This window comes from Choristoneura fumiferana, chromosome 13 (genome assembly GCF_025370935.1).
Source record: "Choristoneura fumiferana chromosome 13, NRCan_CFum_1, whole genome shotgun sequence".
NCBI classification, from domain to species: domain Eukaryota; kingdom Metazoa; phylum Arthropoda; class Insecta; order Lepidoptera; family Tortricidae; genus Choristoneura; species Choristoneura fumiferana.
This window is the reverse complement of record NC_133484.1, coordinates 14209573-14227703: the sequence shown is the minus strand read 5'-3', so window position 1 is coordinate 14227703 and position 18131 is coordinate 14209573. Positions and strand designations below refer to the sequence as shown.

General features: G+C 35.9%; 3 protein-coding genes across 3 annotated transcripts in view; 2 read left to right on the top strand and 1 right to left on the bottom strand.

Annotated features, from left to right (window-relative positions):
• LOC141434500 (uncharacterized) overlaps positions 1-131 on the top strand; it is a 1520-nt gene extending 1389 nt beyond the window's left edge. The window contains exon 2 of the mRNA XM_074096922.1: positions 96-131. Within this exon, the coding sequence (XP_073953023.1) occupies positions 96-131 (36 nt within the window). The remainder of the gene's footprint in view (positions 1-95) is intronic.
• A 791-nt stretch (positions 132-922) lies between these two features.
• LOC141434499 (venom serine protease-like) lies at positions 923-8840 on the bottom strand. The gene is made up of 11 exons (XM_074096920.1): positions 8312-8840; positions 8045-8072; positions 7168-7333; positions 6705-6910; positions 4948-5150; positions 4806-4872; positions 4678-4722; positions 2543-2714; positions 1890-2098; positions 1272-1465; positions 923-949 (listed from the first exon to the last, which is right to left on the bottom strand). The coding sequence occupies exons 1-11, from the start codon at positions 8366-8368 to the stop codon at positions 923-925; spliced, it is 1374 nt and encodes a 457-aa protein (XP_073953021.1). The 5' UTR covers positions 8369-8840.
• A 4612-nt stretch (positions 8841-13452) lies between these two features.
• Positions 13453-18034, top strand: LOC141434124 (acyl-CoA Delta-9 desaturase-like). Its single transcript, XM_074096414.1, has 6 exons — positions 13453-13809; positions 14042-14172; positions 14738-14943; positions 15600-15785; positions 16875-17070; positions 17708-18034. Exons 1-6 carry the CDS (start codon positions 13542-13544, stop codon positions 17936-17938), a joined length of 1218 nt encoding a protein of 405 aa, XP_073952515.1. The 5' UTR covers positions 13453-13541; the 3' UTR covers positions 17939-18034.
• Positions 18035-18131: the final 97 nt, after the last annotated feature.

Sequence of the window (18131 nt, the reverse complement as noted above, 5' to 3'; positions counted from 1 at the left end):
TATCTAACTAAGTAGGTACATGACTGTAAATCAAAGTACAGAGGTGTGCAGCTTCTTTGGGGCTGACCCTTCAATTTCATGATCAATTTCACTAGGCCGACACGCTCGCCGTTCAATGGTCACCATTATGACAGGAGCCCTGTGCCCGGCAGTGAGATGAGTAAATTATTAATATGTCGGCGGCCGATCGTAAAATCCGCCAGATCACGAAATTCCTAGGCATGAAAATGCTAGTCGTGAAATGCCGCCATTTCATGAATTGGCTAAGGGACATCCGCCATATCGTTCAAAACTCACCGTTTAGCGATTTGCCTAGTGACGTTTAGGCAGATCATGAAATTCCTAGGCATATCATGAAGTGCCGCCATTTCATGATTTGGCCAGTTTAGGCAGATCATGAAATTCCTAGGCGTATCATGAAACGCCGTCATATCGGTTCTGGCACTTCGCCGGCCGCTGCCGCGGCACGCTCGCTTCGCTCGCTCGGCTCGTGCGTCGTGATCACAATTAATACTAACCACTCCTCGCTTCGCTCGTCGTACCTAAATTTTTCTATGTAAATAAATAACAACTAGTGACTACTTTATTTATCAACAAAATGCTAACCTCTAAAATACGGGCAGACGTGCATGGTTTTTCACATTGTGCACAGAATCCGTTTGATTCACATAAAAAGAACGGAGCTGATGTTCAAAAGCTTCTTTTGCACTTCTATTTTGAATTCAATCACTATTTTCGGTTTAAAGATCATTTTGTTGCGACGCCGACATTTTTCACGCGCTAAACAAACACGGCGGTCAGCTGGTCACGGCCGCCATTGCATACGCAGCGCCACCAGTGGCCAAAAAAGAAACTATTTTACGATGTGCCGGTATAGAGCTAGGAATATCGACGAATGCGTTGCTCTAATCGATCTGCCGTATTATTTCTCAGGCACATCGTGACATGCCTGGTTAACGTTTAGGCATATCATGAAATGGCGGCGTTTCACGATATGCCTAGGAATTTCGTGATCTGGCGGATTTTACGATCGGCCGCCGACAAATATTTAAAACTAACTAGGTGACAAACGGCGTGACCCGTCGAGTCACCGTCCCTGACGTCGCATTCATCTGCGGCATGGTGCCCCGGAACTGCCGAAACACGACGTATAGGCTGGGATGATGATGATGATGATGATAATGATGACGCGTGCCTAGGCCATTAAGTTTTTATGATATCTAACGATATAAGTAAATTTAAACCTTTTTACCTTTCCCTTAATTTCTTACCTGACAACCGTCTTTTCCTTTAGAGAAAGCGCACATCATAGTAGGCTTGAGATGTTGAGCCAACTTGGACTTCAGGCACTCTTCGTCCGTGAGTATCTTTAGTGATGCCTTTAAAAGTACTTTTGAAGATGTCTGTTCCACGCCGATTCTACCCCAACCCACAATAGTGCCTACCATGTTGCTAAATTCTTGCCCTAAAAAAAATCACTTTTACGTTATGAATAATGAACCGTGGTTTTTTGTTGACATGGTAAAACATTTTGCTACAGTTTCCAGATTAACTGGTACAAGTACATACCGGACGTCAAAAAAAAACAAAAAAGTCATCAAATTCTACAGCCCATTCATAAAAAAATGTGATCACGAAAATGAGACGGTCAAAACGTTCAGGTAAGGTACCATAAATTCCACTAGAAAAAGGACTCTTCGAGAAGTCGACTTGATCGCCAAGTTTCTTAACACCAAAGGGGGGTTCTACTTCTTTCTGCTGAGAGTCCGGTAATGTGATCAAAGTACCCAGCAACGTTTTTCCATTCAGCGAAATTGACCTTGCCAAATTTACTCACCAATGATGAAGACGAGGTTTAGTACTTAAAATAAGGTTCAAATCTTTCTCACCTGGTTGGGGTAAGCAAATTGGTACTATAGTTGGTCCAAACGGCACCGGAGCACTAAGCCTGGCAATTGCTATATCATTTTCGTCTCTAACAGTACTCGAAGTGAATTTTTCGTGTATGACTGTGCTAGTAATGTTCCTCTTTTCTACATCCTCCAGGTTATCAAGGTTGTCCAAGCCAATGAGGACTAGCATTTGAGTGATATCGTCCCTATAAATAATGATTTATATTAATAAGATAAAATTGTCTACGAATCCAACATTAAGAGAACACTACTGAATTGTTGTATTTAAAGCTACAATAGGTTATGCGATTCTAAACTAATATTTTCAGTGAATGTAACACATACATCAATCAAAATTAAAACATGACTTTAATTAATATTGTGTGTGTGTGTGTGTGTGTGTGTGTGTGTGTGTGTGTGTGTGTGTAATATAACATTTTCAAGCTATAATCTATATAGTCCGTTTTGTATAATGATTGGAATGCATAATTTTATTTATTAATAGAGAAAGCGCACATCATAGTAGGCTTCAGATCCCCTAGAAAGAAACCCTAACTGGTTTAAAAAAACATGAAATAAAAATAATAATAGAGATTTCTAGCGACTTTTGTAAAAGCTCCTCTTTCTTTCGAACGTCTCTATGCTCTTACCATTTAAAGCAATGCCCTGCAGTGAGCACATGTCGGTCTGTGACGAGGGCCCCGCCGCAGTGCATACGGTCCCCTTTCAGTATGGCGACCGCCCATGGGAAGGAGTAGGGTTCTGCTCGCCGTCCTCCCACTATACGCTGCGAGACTATGGTGTCAGAAGGTACGCCGCATTCTGAAGGAAAAAATAACTGTAGTCCATTTATAATGCAAGCCTTTTGCTAACTGCACAATGCACATCCTGTTGACTTTACCTGCATTGACATTATAATCTTGTATACTTATTTGTACCAAATTTCAAGTTATCCTAAAATTACGTAACAGCTATTTGATCATTATTGAGCCCCCTCTTCCTCTATCTATTTTATTGTCCGTGTATCACAAATACGTGATACCTCGTAATGGTCTGTAATGCCGTGGTAAAAGTAAATCATCTATGCCGTAAGTTTGGTTAAAAAATAAGTTCTTTAATGTACAATTCTGTACTTACAATATACAAAGTATCTTACAATTTATCTGGAATATTTCCGTGGATGCTGGTTGGGGTAGTTTGACAGAACTGTCCTGTAAGAATTTTCAATGCAACTTTTGGTTCAAGACAATTATATCTAAGCCCTTTGACGCTGTACACTTGAAACCAATGCTTAGAAACATTTGTCAACCACAGTAACCAGAATTATTTCAAACAATTTCAACCATCTATCGAAATATTCCGGATTAATTTAAAAACACTTTGTATAAATATCCAATTCATAGACTTACTTACAGATCGCGGTACAGGGAACAATAGGAGCAAGGCCTTAATTTAATGATTTAATTTAATGTGTGTATGTATAATCGGTCAAGGCTACCATGCTATTTATTTATTTTGGGATTATGGTATTTTTTGATCGATCGTTTTGACTCTACCGCATCGATTCAAATATTGAAACAAATCCCGCTTCATCAGCTACACTTTTTTACCTCGGTATGTGTGTTAAAAGAAGGTACCACATCACCTTGAAAAGGCTTGACCAAATAAGTAGGTAAACAAGCAATTTTGTTCCTTACGTTGCATCCTCCACTCAAGAGGCACATTGGTGACTTTTGTTTATACGAATAGTTACATATTGCAAAGAACTCATAATCTAAGCTGGATGAAAATAAGATAGGTAATAATATGACTAACAAGTAGGTTAAGCTTTACTATTTTTTGCAAGGTTGATCTAAACAAAAAAACGTTCCAATTTTAACCTGCATAACCTTAGAACGGTGTAACTCACCGCATTTTGTTTCTTCATAACCACGTATGGGGTCGACCTATAACATATGTTTTTGTTTATTTATATTGAGATTTGTCACGCGGATAGTATCATAAGAATGAATACTAACCTTTAGCATCCCCAGTACAGTAACTACACAAAATATAACATGAAGCATAGTGTTTGTGTTCGGCAACACTCACTGTGAACCACAAACACAACACTGCTACTTCGTCCGATCTTTGATTCTTATTTACGCTCCACACAGATTTAACACGGGTAAATTATCCACGCGATAATTTCCTTGTAAATTCACCATGCCAGGAGCTATAAATTGAATGCGCTGGGGCTCTTTTATTGCGAACTAATACATGATAACTTATAACAAACAATATCCTAAACTAAAACATGCACTAACAGTTAATTCATTTTGTTTTGTCCAAATATGTTCGTAAGAAATTGAATTCTGTTCTTTTACCACGATAAAAAAAACAATGCGAATGGAAAGGAAATTATATTTTACTTATCGTCATATTTTACATTATTACCAAACATAAAAAGGCAAATAAAAGTATACAGTGCATTTTACTGCACAGGTAGGTTACATTCCAGTTTATAAATTTTCATTTTTCAGATGTTACAATACACGTGTGGTGAGGGTTAAAAAATTGAAGTCGGGTTGCAATAAAATTTAATTAAATAGTAACATAAATATCTTCAATTACTTAAAATAAGTGGAACACTAAATCTCTAGATACAGTACATTCCATCTCTAGTCTGTTGTCTAATCCACGATAAGTACTTCGCCACGATGGTGTACACACCTGAAAAATATGATTTATTAATACATACCTGCAAGAAAAAAATAGGAACTTAAAACAACGGCTATTTTTTAACCTGGGTAATCCGGCATTGCACAGTCTATTCCCCATGACACGATACCTAAAAAAAAAATATTTTTTTTGATTAATGAATCAGCAAAAAAACGAATGACGGTGACATTACATTATATTGCGTACACCTACCTACTTGGTACCACTTGCTGTTGTCCGTCCTTTCATGGGTAGAAAACAGTGGTCCGCCGCTATCCCCCTGTTGTAAATATTTTTAAAATTACAATAAATTCTATATTAAAAAAATTTGCTTGACATTTTGTAGTCCTCTAACCTGACAAGCATCTTTTCCATAACTATAAGCGCACATCATTGTTTCGCTAACAAGGTTGTCCTTGTAGATTGTGGATTTCATACATTTGTCACCAGGTACTTGTTTTACTTTGGTCTCAAGTAAATGTCTAGATGACGTCAAAGCACCTTGTCTCGTCTTGCCCCAACCAGCCACCGTCAAAGGAATTCCGTCAAATTCCATACCTGGAAATAGAAATTGAGAAGAATACAAATAAAACACCAACTTAAAGACTTTTACGAAGTATTAGTAAAGATATTCTGCAGTAAATGTGTTACTGGCACTTGAGGTATTCCATCTTAGGCCTCTAGGTTGGCAACGCATCTGCAATCCCCCTGGTGTTGCAGGTGTCTATGGGCGGTGGTGATCTCTTATCATCAGGAGACCCACTTGCTCGTTTTCCATCCAGTTGAATAAAACAAAAAAAAATACATATACACATAGATGAAGTTTAGGTGTGAAGGATGATCCATAGAGCAAGGTTCTAGCAATAAACAAGACTGCATCAGCATCATAATCATGGAGTCCGAACAGAAAAAGGTACGTGTTTTATTTAATTTACAAACAAATCGTAATCCCACTAATATTATAAATGCGAAAGTTTGTGTCTGTTTGTTAGTTTGTTTGTTTGTTATTTCATCACGTCTAAACGGCTGAACCGATTTAGATGAAATTCGGTATACAGATAGTTTGAGTCCCGGGGAAGGACATAGGATAGTTTTTATCCCGGAAAATCGCATAGTTCCCGCGGGACAGCGATAACCGAATTCTACGCGGGTGGAGTCGCGGGTAACGGATAGTATAATATAATACAGTAAATATGTGACAGCAAACTAGCAAGAACATCACAAAATTGATAAGTGAAAGTGATGGGTAGTTTTTGATTTTTTGAATAACTATCAGCTATCATCCTGTAATTAAATCTTACAATGCTCAAAGTACAGCTCATGCGATCTGAAGTGGAATAAATCGCTAGTACCTCCCAACAAAACGAAAGTTCCTTTTAACTCCTCCCGAACTCTAAATAACAATAACTCTTTATTGAACACCAAAAATTTTTAACAAAAAATGGAACCGACTTCAAAAACCCCGAAAATAAATTTCTACTAGTTTGAAGTCGGTGCCTCAGCACCACGAGCCAGCAGGAGTGGAACTATATATTGGGCTTCAAACACTCCTGCTGGATCGTGCTGAGGCACCGAGTTCAAACTAGTAGAAAAATATTTTCAAGGTTTTTGAAGACGGTTCTACTTTTGTTAAAAAAAATCTCTCACAACGATTCCATTAAGCTCAAACACAGCATAGTTATATCAGTACCGGTACCTGCGGTCTTCTTTATCAGGGTCCAGTTCACCAAATTATACTTTCTGAATGTAAATACTTGACTTAATGTTAAAAATGCGAAAATCGCTATAGGTGTACTTTAAAAATTCGAGGGTTGCCCTCGATTTCTTTAAGATCCCATCATCAGATCCTGACTTGGTGTCAATGGGACTACCTCGGAAGTATGTCCTTTAGAACTAAAAAAGAATTTTGAAATTTGGCCCACAATTGGCGGAGTTATCGCGTAACAAACATACATTAAAAAAATACACCCGAATTGAGAACCTCCTCCTTTTTTGAAGTCGGTTGAAAACATAGTAAGCAGTACAGAAAATACAGGTAACTATATAGAGATTTAGATTTTATTTTTAGAGATTTAGAGGGATGTTGAAATCATTTTTATAAAGATATATTACCTTTATCGGGTAAGCATATAGGTGCAATTTTTTCAGAGAACTTCATCCTACTGTCCAGAGTTAAAACTGCTATGTCGTTGATGTCTCGTACCGCGTTGGAAGTGAACTTCTGGTGCTTGACTCCGTTGGTAACACCGTATTTCAAGTGCTTGTCGTCTAAACGGTCGTGCATACCCACGTATACAGTAAGATCTTTATAGTGAACCCTTTAAACAAATGATAGTATTAGCTACAGTGAAAGCAAATAAGAAAATTATTAACACAGCTATTTAATAAGAGACGTTGTACATCTAAATTTTAAATATCAGTCGCGAACTCCCACTCCTGGTCCTCAAAAAAGTAAGTAAAAATACCCGACTATGAATAGCGAAGCGTACTTAATATCAGCGATACAATCTGTTACTGATAGCAGTTTCTTCCACGTCTACATAAAATTTTGACAACTTTTGAAAATAATTGTTACCCGAATGTAATACAATGTCCAGCCGTAAGAATGTGTAAGTCTGTGATGATGGCACCTCCGCAGTGCAACTTGGGCCCCAGCATGAGAGAGACGAGCCACGGGTACTGATGCGGATGGACTGTGGTCCCCCCGACGATACGACGGCTTTTTCCGGCTATACCACATTCTGAAGAATAAATTGACGTAGGTATATACTGAATTGCGGGAACTATACTTAAATAAGCAGGTACTGCCTCCTCCACAAAAGTTACAAGAGCTACAAATCTACATAATTGTTAAGTTTTTCGTACAATAAAGTAAAAATTATGTAGAATTGTGGAATTCCAAGATGCTTTGAGTATGTGTGGTGATCAACACCAACTTTATTTCTCTGATCATTTGATCATACTTCCGTGTGCTCTACCAGCTCCTATGCCACAAAAGTTATGTGCTAGAATTTTACATAATTGATACTTTTTTGTAAGAGAACCTTAACTTAACAATTATGTATACTTAATTGTAGCACTAGCATATCTTTTGTGGTACTTATAGGGGGCTGGTAGCACACACGGAAGTATGATCAAATGATCAAAGACTTGAAGTTGGTATTGATCATTACACTTACTCAAAGCACCTTAGACTGTATTATTATTTATGATACAACATGTCTTCAAATTAAACCGGAATATTTCAGCAGGTTTTTTTTTAATTAAAGTTGACATGATCGACAGATCGAAAACGAGGGTGCGACTACATTTGGATTTCGAGGGCATTCAGATTCAGATACTAAGCTAGCCATGCCAGCTGAAATACTCCGAAATCCGAAATCTCTTCAAATATGAAGGGACCTTGTACACAAACAAACACAAAATAAAATTGAATACAAAGGAGACCTTACCACATGACTTATTGATGAGTCCGGAAACCTAAAAGAACAATTTCTTATTAAATACAATGTTAATAATAGAAAAGCTGTACAGAATTTACGCTACATCTGCAGTTTTTCGTAGTACCAATATAAGAAAAGAAGTTTTTATTTGAAGGAATCGTCGAAGTCACATAATTTCATGGTATAATTTTTTTTCCTCATTGGATTTGTATGCAAAAATATTACCCCTACTTAAAGATATTTTGTTAGTCATTATAATTAACATGACAGACTTACCAATTCTACAGAAAAGTAAAGCATAGCCCATATTTGTTTCATTTTATAGGTGTACATAATACCGTGTATATCGTTAAGAGGAAATCCGTCGTGATCAGCATCGCTGCAAACAATTCTATACCAGTAAATTGAACTCGCGCAAATTTTTAATTAAGAAGCACACAATGCCATCACGTTTAAGAGCTGGGCATGGTTGATCGGAGTTGTTTTTCTGCGCTTGATTACAATTTCATTTCGTTCTGATGAAAATTTGTGATTTTTTGAACAAAGATGCGAGCTATATTCGAAGAAGTTAATAATTAAGTATAGCTTTTAGCTGCATGCTTCATTTATTTAGCAACAGATAACGTATAAAATTATGAATTATCGTAAAACCTTGCCTTTAAATTTAAATTAGGTATAATGTTAACTTTTTTACCAGTTTTCTACGCAGCTCAAAAATGTGTAGGGATAAAACTGGAATGAAATTCGTAATGTTATTGACCTCCAAACATGAACGCTTAGTAAAACAGGATGACCTAGACAATACAAAGGTACGTTGTTAGCCTTCCTCATCAAACTCCTATAGTTGTTCACTAGCCATTGCCTGCGACTCCATCCGCGTAGTATTTGTTTATCGCTATCCCGGGGGAACTATGCAATTTTCCGAGATACAAACTATCCTATGTCCTTCCCGGGGACTCAAACTATGTGTATACCGAATTTCATCCAAATCGGTTTAGCGGTTTAGACGTGATTGAGTAACAAACATCTAAACTTTTTTTTTTATTCGACTGGATGGAAAACGAGCAAGTGGGTCTCCTGATGGTAAGAGATCACCACGCCCTACAACACCAGGGGGATTGCAGATGCGTGCCAACCTAGCCTAAGAAATACCTCAAGTCAAGTAAATTCACCGGCTGTCTTACTCTCCACGCCGAAACAAAATATTGCAAGCACTGCAAATTAACATAAGTTTACCAAATTTCAAGTCGAATGAACTACTGGAAATGGGTTCAATTTAACTTGCAAGATTTGACCAAAATAAATAAGTAAACAAATAATAAACGAACAAGAAAAACTTGTAAAAAATGACTTGCATTGACTTACTGCGCATTTAAAAAAAAATCTTGATTACCTTTACACGGTATGAGTTTGGCCAATAGTGTCTTGGAGTAATTAACTTCATTAGACTGCGAGGAAATAAAAAACATTTATCACAAAACAAACAATTATTATTATTATTCCCCTTGATGGCGGCCAGGCTTGGGCCAATGCAAAACAAACAATAAAACCATCCAAAGACGGCGTTGCTCCCGCCGATTTTAGTTTTTCTTTTGTGATATAGTTTTTTTTTTAAATGAGTCCTTTCTTAGTGGCCAGTACCCAAAACCTTACATATTTTAATATTTGTGTAGCTTGTGTTTTATTTTGCAGGTGGTAGGACCTTGTGCAAGGTCCGCCCGGATTGCTACCACCATCTTGCTCGGTAATCCTGCCGTGAAGCAGCAGTGCTTGCAATGTTGTGTTTCGGCGTGGAGAGTAAGACAGCCGGTGAATTTACTGGCACTTGAGGTATCCCATCTTAGGCTTCTAGGTTTGCAACGAATCTGCAATACCCCTGGTGTTGCAGATGTTTATGGGCGGTGGTGATCTCTTACCATCTTACACTTGCTCGTTTGCCATCCAGTTGAATAAAGAAAAAATAACAAAAAAGTAAAACCGACTCCAAAAAATAAAAAATAACAAAAAATGGAACCGACTACAAAACCCTTGAAAATATTTTTCTAGGTACCTACTAGCTCGAAGTCGGTCACTCAGCAAGAGCCAGCAGGAATGGAACAGTCGTCTACCTCACCTACATACTATGGGTTTCAATCCCTCCTGCTGGGTCGCGGTGAGTCACCGACTTCGACCTAGTAGGTATTTTCAAGGGTTTTGTAGTCGGTTCCATTTTTTGTTATTTTTTTATTTTTTTGGAGACGGTTTTACTTTTTTGTTGAAAAAATCTTTTTCTCACTTTTTAGTCATTTGTAGCAAAAGAACATCTCACAACAATTCCATTAAGCCCAAATACATTTTATAACAGAGTTCCGTTGCCTACCTTCCGGCTTCAGCATCAGATCAGTTCGAAAGAATCATTAACTTAAAGCTTCTTAGTCGCTTATCTGGGTACATTTGGTTCCTATTGCATAAATTTGACTTAGATTTAAGAATATTCTTGTTTTACTTCTAATTATTATTATTGAATTGAATTCTAATTTGACATTTCAAATTTATTTTTTTATTTTTTATTCTCGCTGACTATTTATTATACTTAATAAGATTTATTTTTTGTATACATTTGACGATCCTTTTGTGAATTTCTTGTAATTAACTGACATGTGCTTATAATGTATTTTTTCAAAAGGTAAAAAATAAATCTAACCTAATCTATTAATCATGATCGTTTATAGACGAGCGAGCAATACTAAGCTTTGACCTTCCTGAATGTAAATGCTTATTTTAATGCTTAAAATGCCAAAATCGCCATAGGAGTGCCTATAAAATTTGAGGTTTGCCCTCAATTTATTCTATTAATAAGAATTTAAAAAGTGCGGGTATTTTTTGCGACTTAAGTAAGGCATTTGACTGCGTGGATCACGAAATCCTGCTGAGTAAACCGGAATACTACGGCATCCGAGGGTCTGTTTTGAGCCTAATTTCATCATATCTCAATAACCGTAGACAATTTGTTGAACTTAAATATACAGATAATTTGGGAAACATAGAGACCAGTAAATCTGAAGAATGCATTATTAGACGAGGTGTTCCGCAAGGCTCTGTTTTGGGACCACTATTGTTTATAGTTTTTATCAATGATTTTCCCGATAATATATCCTGCGGAACCTCATTTTTATATGCAGACGATACTAGCCTAATTTTTAAAGCTGATAGTTGTGAAGCGCTGTCGGAAATGGCGTCCGTTAGTTGGAAAAACCTTTCTGAATGGTTTGACGCCAATGGACTTAGGCTAAACTGCGATGAGAGTTTTTATATGGTTTTTAAACGTGCGGTGAATTCTACGGACTACGCTCTGGATATTCCTATCAGTTGAATGGACTCAATACGTTTTCTGGGAGTTGACCTGGATCCCTACCTTAGATTCCATGATCACATAGACAGTATCACAAAGAAACTAGCAAGTGCATGTTATTCTTTAAAGGCTATGGCAAAAGTTGCTGACGAGCATACCTTGAAGACCGTATATTATGCTAACGTTGAAAGTATAATTCGTTATGGAGTCGAAGTGTGGGGTAATAGTACATCGATTAATAAAATTCTCTTAATACAGAAAAAGTGTATAAGGTTGATCAAGGGGTACTTTCCTGAAACAAACCCATAGACATTTATTCATCAAAAACAACATCTATACAGTAATTTCCCTATACATATACCAACTTTGTCTTTATGTGTTTAAAAACTTAGACACATTTAAATCAGTAAACGACTCCCGAAGATACCCGACACGGCGCAGTCTGGATCTCGTACTACCTGAGTCGTACTTTTTACAATATAAAAAAGCATAGGTTATGTAGCAATAAAGGTTTATAATCACCTTGATGCTGACATAAGAAAATCAGTAAACCTGAGAGAATTCTCTAATAAGTTGAAATCTTATTTAAAGTTAAGACCATTTTATGCCCATAACGAATATTTTGCTAAAATATTTGACTGATCCATGGTAAATGCTTGCTTCGTCTAGAAGTAACTCATCTACTATACTTAATTCATCCGTACTTTATTGTATTTAATTTAATTTTTAATTGCATACATATATTATTGTATTTTCTGGTAATCCAAAGATTTTGTAAACTATAATTGTACCTCTTTTGACATTATTAATAATATTTATGAGAAGTGTAAAGATGTGTAGTGACTTATAATAAGAAATTAGAATATAATTAATACTTTTTGAAATTTTGAATTAGTGTAATTCTTTGAATTGAACTATATTGTATTGCATGGAATTCTTTAAAGCAATAAATGACTGAATATTGAATACTGAATATCACATAAATAACTACATAATTTTTTTTAAAAATAGTCTTATTTCATCACACTTACTCGTCAATGGTATTATTCTATGCTTGTATACTAAAGGACAATGGCTTAAATTGTTCTTACGGGAGTTATGGATTCACAAATCGTTTTTCCTCCCGAGGGAGTTATGAGTTCAGTTTAAAATTTGCAAACAAAGTAGTATTTATTCTTGTAATGTCCAGACCTGATTTTTTTTATTTTTGTAATGTCTCTGTACTGCTTTTGGTGATCAATAAAGAATATTTGTATTGTATTGTATTTATTTATATCTTTAAAATTTAGTACCAAATTTACACCACAAAACACTCCACAAACACGCTTCATAAAACATAGTTATTTTATATTTTACATTTATATCAAATTCTTTTGCGATCATTTAAGTATATATTTTTTATCATATGGGTAGAATCTGGCCGTATGACCATTTGAATTCTAACCTAAACACAGTTAACATTATCTATCTATGGTTGACGATTCAAAAAACCGGCCAAGAGCGAGAGAGAGGTTAACAGGAAACTAAAGTACATATGTTGTATTTTTTAAAGTACCTATTAATCTTAGCGGTCCACCGACACCGACGACGCTTAGATAAAAAAAAATTACTAGGTTACATAAACTTAATTAACTTAGGCTAATTATGCAGGAAATCAGCTTAGTCCCCGCGGGATAGGGATAAACGAATTGTTCGCAGATGAAGTCGCGGGCAACAGCTAGGTAGTGCATGATTATTTTTTACTTTTTAGTTGTTTTTTTTTTGGCGGCTTTTTTTACTGGCGTTTTTTTAATTTTGCTGGTGTTTTTTTGTGGGGGGTTTTTAATTTTTTTATTTTTTTAATACAGGCAGTGTCCACAGGTACGGACGTCCACAGGTACAGCACTTGCCCCTACTATAAAAAAAAATAAAGTCATTAAATTTCCAATTAGTTTCATAATGTCACATGCACAAGTTCACGAAAAACAATAGCCTTTTGTTATACTGAACCTTACCAAACGAGTTCAAGTTCCTCTGTTGCGCAATTTATTACATTTATATACGCCTCCCTAAAATGAATAGATATCATACGATTGTCATCTTTGAATAATACACAAGAAACAGCGTTCGTAAAAAAAACGAGAAGAAACTCCTAAACTGTGACTTTTTCCAACAATATCATTGTATGTACTCAAAATGACAGCATCCGATTCTTATTCTACTGAAACGGATTTTGAAACAGTTAGTAGAGTAATGAAGTATCTTAACAGACATCCTACCGACAAGGATGCTAAAGAAACTGAGAAGCCTCTTCAACTAGCAAAAACTATTGGAACTGATTATTCATACCACCATGAAATCGTATGGAAAAACGCTATTGGGTTTTTGATACTACACCTCTTTGCATTGTGGGGTTTAGGCGTTATGGTTACCGGAGGAGTGTGCTTTAAAACGATGTTATGGAGTAAGTTTTTTAAGTTATCTTTTGAAAAAAAATAAGCCAATATTTAATTAACATATTAAATTGCCGTACCTTTAACGTAGTATTTATTTATTTTTATTGATTAAGGAAATATACAAAGCAATATATTAAAGTTAAAATTTCATTTTTACAGATTAGTATCAGGGTTTTTTATTTATTTTAAGATTAAATATGGTGGATATTTTAAAAATAACTTAATTTCTTACTATTACAGTTGTTATTCATGGAGTTTTTATTTTGGTAGGCGTAACTATTGGTGCTCACAGACTTTATGCCCACAAATCATTTAAGGCCACACCATTTCTTAAAGCAGCGTTACTTTTACTACAGACAGCTTCTGGGCAGGTAAGTCGATCAATGCTAATTATCATAGGGTAATTGCCTTCATCGTCCGGTATTCGATGATCAAATTGTTACTCCATCTTGTGGGCTTTTCTACAGGAGAATTTTCATACGCATCTCTATGAACCTGTTATAGGAATGAATACCAGTTGAATACCAATACCTGATGAATCCCAGTTTCTTTAAAATATCCTCTCGGATATGCAAAAGTTGGTAACTTTTGCTTTAAATTAACAGTTTTTTTTTCAGAATAACTTAATTCTGAGGTCTTCTTACTCAGAATCACAAGCACTGTTAATTTTGACTAAGAAAAATAAATGTCTTCAAATTTTCCACACAATTTTTATTTGTCCATTTTGTAACGACATTTTATAAACCGCATAAAAAAGTCGCAAAACTGACAAAAAATATGGACACTTTTTTTCTTCCTCAAAATCAACAGTGCTCGCGATTCTGAGTAAGAAAAACTCAGAATTTCCTAATTCTGAAACAAAAAATTAAAGGGCGCATTTAAAGCGAAAATGCCCAATTTTACCAATACTTGATTTTTCGTGTTTTTCATTTTCAGAACTCCATGTTCATTTGGGTCCGTGACCATCGCTTACACCACCGCTACTCCGACACAGATGGTGACCCTCACAATTCTAAGCGAGGTTTCTTCTTCTGCCACATAGGTTGGCTCATGAGCAAGAAACATCCTTACGTTATTGAACTAGGAAAGAAGATTGATATGAGCGACCTGAAAGCTGATTGGATGGTCATGTTTCAAAAGAAGTAAGTATATTGAACAAGCTGGAACTTATTCAGCCGTATCGAATTGATTATGGAAAGGCTACTTTTTATTGCTACACTTAAGATAAACATGCACTTATTAAAGGACCAAAGATAAAACACTGGAAATATTTCGCTGTACGGTAGGTATTCGTGCTACATTTTAATCGAAAATATTACACGAGATGACGCAAGAAGACTTACGTGCGATTTTTTTGCTATTTTGGCAGCTTTTGCAGTTTTATTTAATGTCAGTTACTTACAGTTCATCGTTATTTGTTATTTAAAATCAACTACAACAAACGATTAATTACATTAGGTATATACCTATATTTAACCCTTTTACCCGTTCATTTAAAGTCGGTCTGAATCTCAAACCAAATATGTCTAACATAAACCTTACCGTTAATTACTTCTTGGTGACCATAGGGCTGGCTCTTATCTCGGTCAACGTATTGGCATTGCCAAACAACGAGGAAACGCAGCCAGCCTTATGGGCACCCTGCCCAATATCAACGACTTGGGTGAAAATTGTAAATATAGATTTTTAGGATTAGAGTACGTTAGTTTTAGTTCTTTTTTTATTTATTTCTGTTAATTATTGTATATATTATTTGTTTGTTTATAAATAATTTTTTCCCCTTATATTACTATTTCAGATACTACTACGTACTTTATATTGTGTTTGCTATTTTTATCCCTGTGTGGGTCCCAGTTCATTATTATGGGGAGTCCTGGTGGAACTCTTTCTTGGTTGCGTACATCTTCCGGTACGTATTTCAGCTGAATGGAACATGGCTTGTCAACAGTGCTGCCCACCTTTATGGCACTAGACCCTACGACCAGTAAGTTTATCACAATATTATACATAAATCAAGTAAAATGGATAACATTGATTAGGTACTTTTCAAAACTTGACTGATGCTCCGACTTTTCTTTGTACTGTTAGACTTTAACTATCTATTTACGGTAGAATTCAGAACCTACAGAGAAAATATCTAGCAAGGGTAGTAGGATTAGACTTAGTAATTATTAAAAAATATTTTTTTTTCTGCAAAAGGAACAACAACAATAGCAAACCGACATATTACTGACACAGTTTGTGTTTGTTCTCGGGTCTTGGATGTTTAATATATATTTATCTATTTATTAGTATGTTTATCCGTTGTCTAATATCCATAGTACAAAGCTTTGCTTAGTTTGGGACTAGGTCCATTGGTGTCAGTGTCAAGTGTCCCATGATATTTATTTATTTATCTACATGCATATCATAACTTCCCTATTATATGTTCAGAAACGACTATCAAATGGCCTTTAATAAGAAACCTGGTATCTGCGGGTGCATTTTAATGTTCACATTAAAGTACAGTGCATCTTAATGTTTACATTAAAGCATCGGTAATACTTTTTTTAACAATGCATATCTGTACATATTGTAGAAAACTTATGACATGCATGTAGATAATAATAATTATTTAAAGTCAAAGTCAAAATACAGGCCATATCTGAATATATTATAGAAAACTTATGATATGCATGTAGATAAAGTTATGTATGCGGCTATACTTAATTAGCCTCTCATTATGCACCAGCCATAAAAATAACTATTATAACTAACGTTTCTGACGCTGGCCATCGCAATTTAATGACAGTTTTTGTATGCGAAATCTGTCATTCGATTGCTATCGTGAGCGTAAGAAACGTTAGGCAATACGGTCCCTGGTTAAGGGCAGTCAAACTACGAGTATAGGTAGAGTCATTCAAGATGACGCGCTCTTATTACAATGTCATTAATGTCTAATTTTGACAAAATCACGCGTCTTCGTGGATGGCACTAGGTATATCGTCAAATATTATTATAAGTAAATATAATTAACACACAGGTGTACGTACATAGGTTGGATAGAAATAGAGAGAGACCTGTACTTTTTCAGAAACTTACAACCCGTAGAATCGTGGTTTGTCTCATTCATCACCTTAGGCGAAGGTTGGCACAACTATCACCACACCTTCCCTTGGGACTACAAAGCGGCTGAATTATCTACTTTGTTCAACCAGTCAGCTAAAATCATCAAATTTTTTGAAGATATCGGCTTAGCATACGATTTGAAAACTGCTTCTCCAGAAATGGTAAGTTCTGGTACTTTCCTGGTTTCCTGGTAGGTACAATCTGGTACTTTGCCTCAGTATTATTTTACACAACTGAATAAGTGACAACTTCATTTAATAATGTAGTCTGCTTGGCACTTAAAACCTTGTCTTAACCTTTCATAGCCTCTCAACTTGATCGACCGTTGCAGAATATTCGTTCAATATTATAATTCATTCGATATCTCGATTCTTGTTCATCTGTTTTAAGTCTTTTGGGTAGACTGTTTTATCTTATGTATATCTTTAAATGAGCAATCATTGAATATTTTTAGTGTATTTCAGGTATTTTAGCATAATATTTATGAAGGTTTTCGAGGGCGAGCAATGAGGGTGTTAATTGTCGCTAATGTCGTAATTTTGACATTTGTGTCACGATAGTGATTGGTTAAATAACTAAATGAGCCAATCGCGAACAAGTCTGTAACGTCAAACGGACCTCTCAGTACTAACGCCTTCTAGCGATATTTCGCCTGTCATGAAACTCTCATCGATCATCTATTTTGCTTTTGTCTCCAGGCAAACACGCGTTTTCGAGTTTTAGCTCGATCGAAGCTTGGCCGCCTTGGTATTTATAGGAAATTTGATGTAATATTTTTAAATACTTATGTAATTTCAGATCTCAAAGCGAGTCGTCCGAACCGGAGATGGCACCCACTACGAGCTCGGTAACGATGAAGCTAAATCTTCAGTTACCGCCCCAGGCATTTTGCATCCTTTGAACCCCCTATATAATGTCACATACCCGCCACCAGGAGTAACGCTAAAAGACCACGGACTTCCTTTGTCCCACGAAAAAGACGTCTTCAAGAATAATAGCAGTTTCAACAACAGAAGAGCTCAGGCGTGATAGTTTTAAGATCTTCTCATTTTGTTTTAGTAATATATAATTAAGTATACAACCGATATAGGTAATAATAACAATAAATTATAATTATCTTTCAAACATTTTTTTCTTTGCCTCCGCTCCGAGTCATTTCTGGTTCAAAGGCATAGTATCCATAGTTGTCCAACGTGATAGATAGAAGAGATATGGGCAGTTT

Bases quoted from the DNA above. Each gene is read 5' to 3' on its own strand.
- LOC141434499 (XM_074096920.1), bottom strand. From the start codon at position 8,368: ATGTACACCTATAAAATGAAACAAATATGGGCTATGCTTTACTTTTCT. The intron at 8,073-8,311 runs GTAAGTCTGTCA...TTGTTCTTTTAG, and splicing joins TTTACTTTTCTGTAGAATTG to GTTTCCGGACTCATCAATAA. The intron at 5,151-6,704 runs GTAATATATCTT...TTCTATTTCCAG, and splicing joins TATATGCTTACCCGATAAAG to GTATGGAATTTGACGGAATT.
- LOC141434124 (XM_074096414.1), top strand. From the start codon at position 13,542: ATGACAGCATCCGATTCTTATTCTACTGAAACGGATTTTGAAACAGTT. The intron at 13,810-14,041 runs GTAAGTTTTTTA...TTACTATTACAG, and splicing joins CTTTAAAACGATGTTATGGA to TTGTTATTCATGGAGTTTTT. The intron at 14,173-14,737 runs GTAAGTCGATCA...TTTCATTTTCAG, and splicing joins TACAGACAGCTTCTGGGCAG to AACTCCATGTTCATTTGGGT.